General features: G+C 42.9%; 1 protein-coding gene across 10 annotated transcripts in view; it reads left to right on the forward strand.

Annotated features, from left to right (window-relative positions):
* LOC104937603 (diacylglycerol kinase zeta) overlaps positions 1–1260 on the forward strand; it is a 44062-nt gene extending 42802 nt beyond the window's left edge. For all 10 annotated transcript variants that reach the window (XM_027275805.1, XM_027275801.1, XM_027275804.1 and 7 more), the window contains one exon: positions 442–1260. In XM_027275805.1, coding sequence (XP_027131606.1) covers positions 442–558 — 117 coding nt within the window. In that variant the 3' untranslated portion in view covers positions 559–1260. The remainder of the gene's footprint in view (positions 1–441) is intronic.
* The last annotated feature ends 524 nt before the right edge of the window (positions 1261–1784 follow it).

Below are 1784 nucleotides of genomic sequence, written 5' to 3' on the forward strand. Positions count from 1 at the left end.
GGACCTCAAGGCCCACACGGGACCTCAAGGCCCACGCGGGACCTCAAGGCCCACACGGGACCTCAAGGCCCACACGGGACCTCAAGGCCCACACGGGACCTCAAGGCCCACACGGGACCATGTGTTACCTCAGGAGAGAAAACTCCAGAACAATCATCATACACTTCATCATCACACACAAATAATAACTATAAAACAATATTCTGTTCGTTATAATGACAGTTTGTCGTCCACACGTTGTTTCAACGTTCTCTGTGTAACGTTCAGAAAACTCTTGTTAACAGCAACACCTTTGGCCACTCAGTGAACTGCAGCCACACTGATATATTTAGAATAACGTTACTGTAACATTGACGTAATGTTCGTGTTCTGGATCTGGATCAGTTCTGGATCGTGGTCTTATAAACTGGGTCTGGATCTAACGTCCATGGTGTGTTTCAGGGTGAGACACCCAAACAGCGCGCTGAGAAGGCCAACGACCACGACCTGGCCGAGTATCTGGAGAACCGCCAACATCACCAGATGATCCAGAGAGAAGACCAGGAGACGGCGGTCTGAGATCCACACTGTCCGTCCACAATCTCTGTCTGTCTTTAGGACTGTCATTTCATTTCTCCTCCACCCGTCCACGGGCCGGGTCCACGGGCCAGGTCCACAGGTCCACGGGCCGGGTCCACATGAGTTAGAGCTTGTTGTTTGCTGTAGATTTTCTTTGCTTTGATTTAGTGGCTTGGTTTGGCCGCCCTCTGTCCGTCCGTCCGTCCTCGCTCTGGAGGACACTAACGTGGATCAGACTGAAGACGCTCAGATCTCCAGACTGTGTTTGAATGCAGCTTTCATCAGTGCTCTGACCTCAGCGGGTCACATGACCGGCGTGCATCCAGCAGCTGCTCGGAGCGAACACTGAGTGCTTTCATCGTCTGCAGCTGAACTTTAGACGCTTCGGCCTGCTCGGGTAGGATGGCTGCACAAACGTTTCTTCAACGTTCTCATGACGTTTGGATGTCTGTTTACTCACAAAGTGTTTGTTGACATATTTAACGTAGATCAATGAAACTATTTATGACTTATTGTAGATGATCACATGATGTGTGACATCATCAGGACGCTTCATGGTGACGCCCGTATATGGTCAGTGTTTGAATATTTAAACAGAAGCTGTATTAATGACATCATCAGTCAGGATGACGTCATACTGTATGATATTAAGAATGTTGGTTTGTTTGATCAGAGATCTGCAATAAAAGCATGTCGATACAACTTCCTGTGAGGACAGTCCACTTCCTGTGAGGACAAGTATGTACATATACATAAGTATATACATAAATATAAGTATATACATATACATAAGTATACACATATACATAAGTATATACATAAATATAAGTATATACATATACATAAGTATACACATATACATAAGTATATACATAAATATAAGTATATACATATACATAAGTATACACATATACATAAGTATATACATAAATATAAATATATACATATACATAAGTATACACATATACATAAGTATATACATAAATATAAGTATATACATATACATAAGTATACACATATACATAAGTATATACATAAATATAACAAATGTACTTAAAGCAGAGAGCTACATGAGGCTAACAGCAGCTAACAGACGCGAGCTAACATGAGCTAACAGCAGCTAACAGACTGGCTAACAGAGAGCGAACAGCAGCTAACAGACTGAGCTAACATGAGCAGTACTGAGCAGCTAACAGACGAGACTAACATGAGCTAACAGAATCCGT

The sequence above is a fragment of the Larimichthys crocea genome, unplaced genomic scaffold (assembly GCF_000972845.2).
Source record: "Larimichthys crocea isolate SSNF unplaced genomic scaffold, L_crocea_2.0 scaffold214, whole genome shotgun sequence".
NCBI classification, from domain to species: Eukaryota; Metazoa; Chordata; class Actinopteri; family Sciaenidae; genus Larimichthys; species Larimichthys crocea.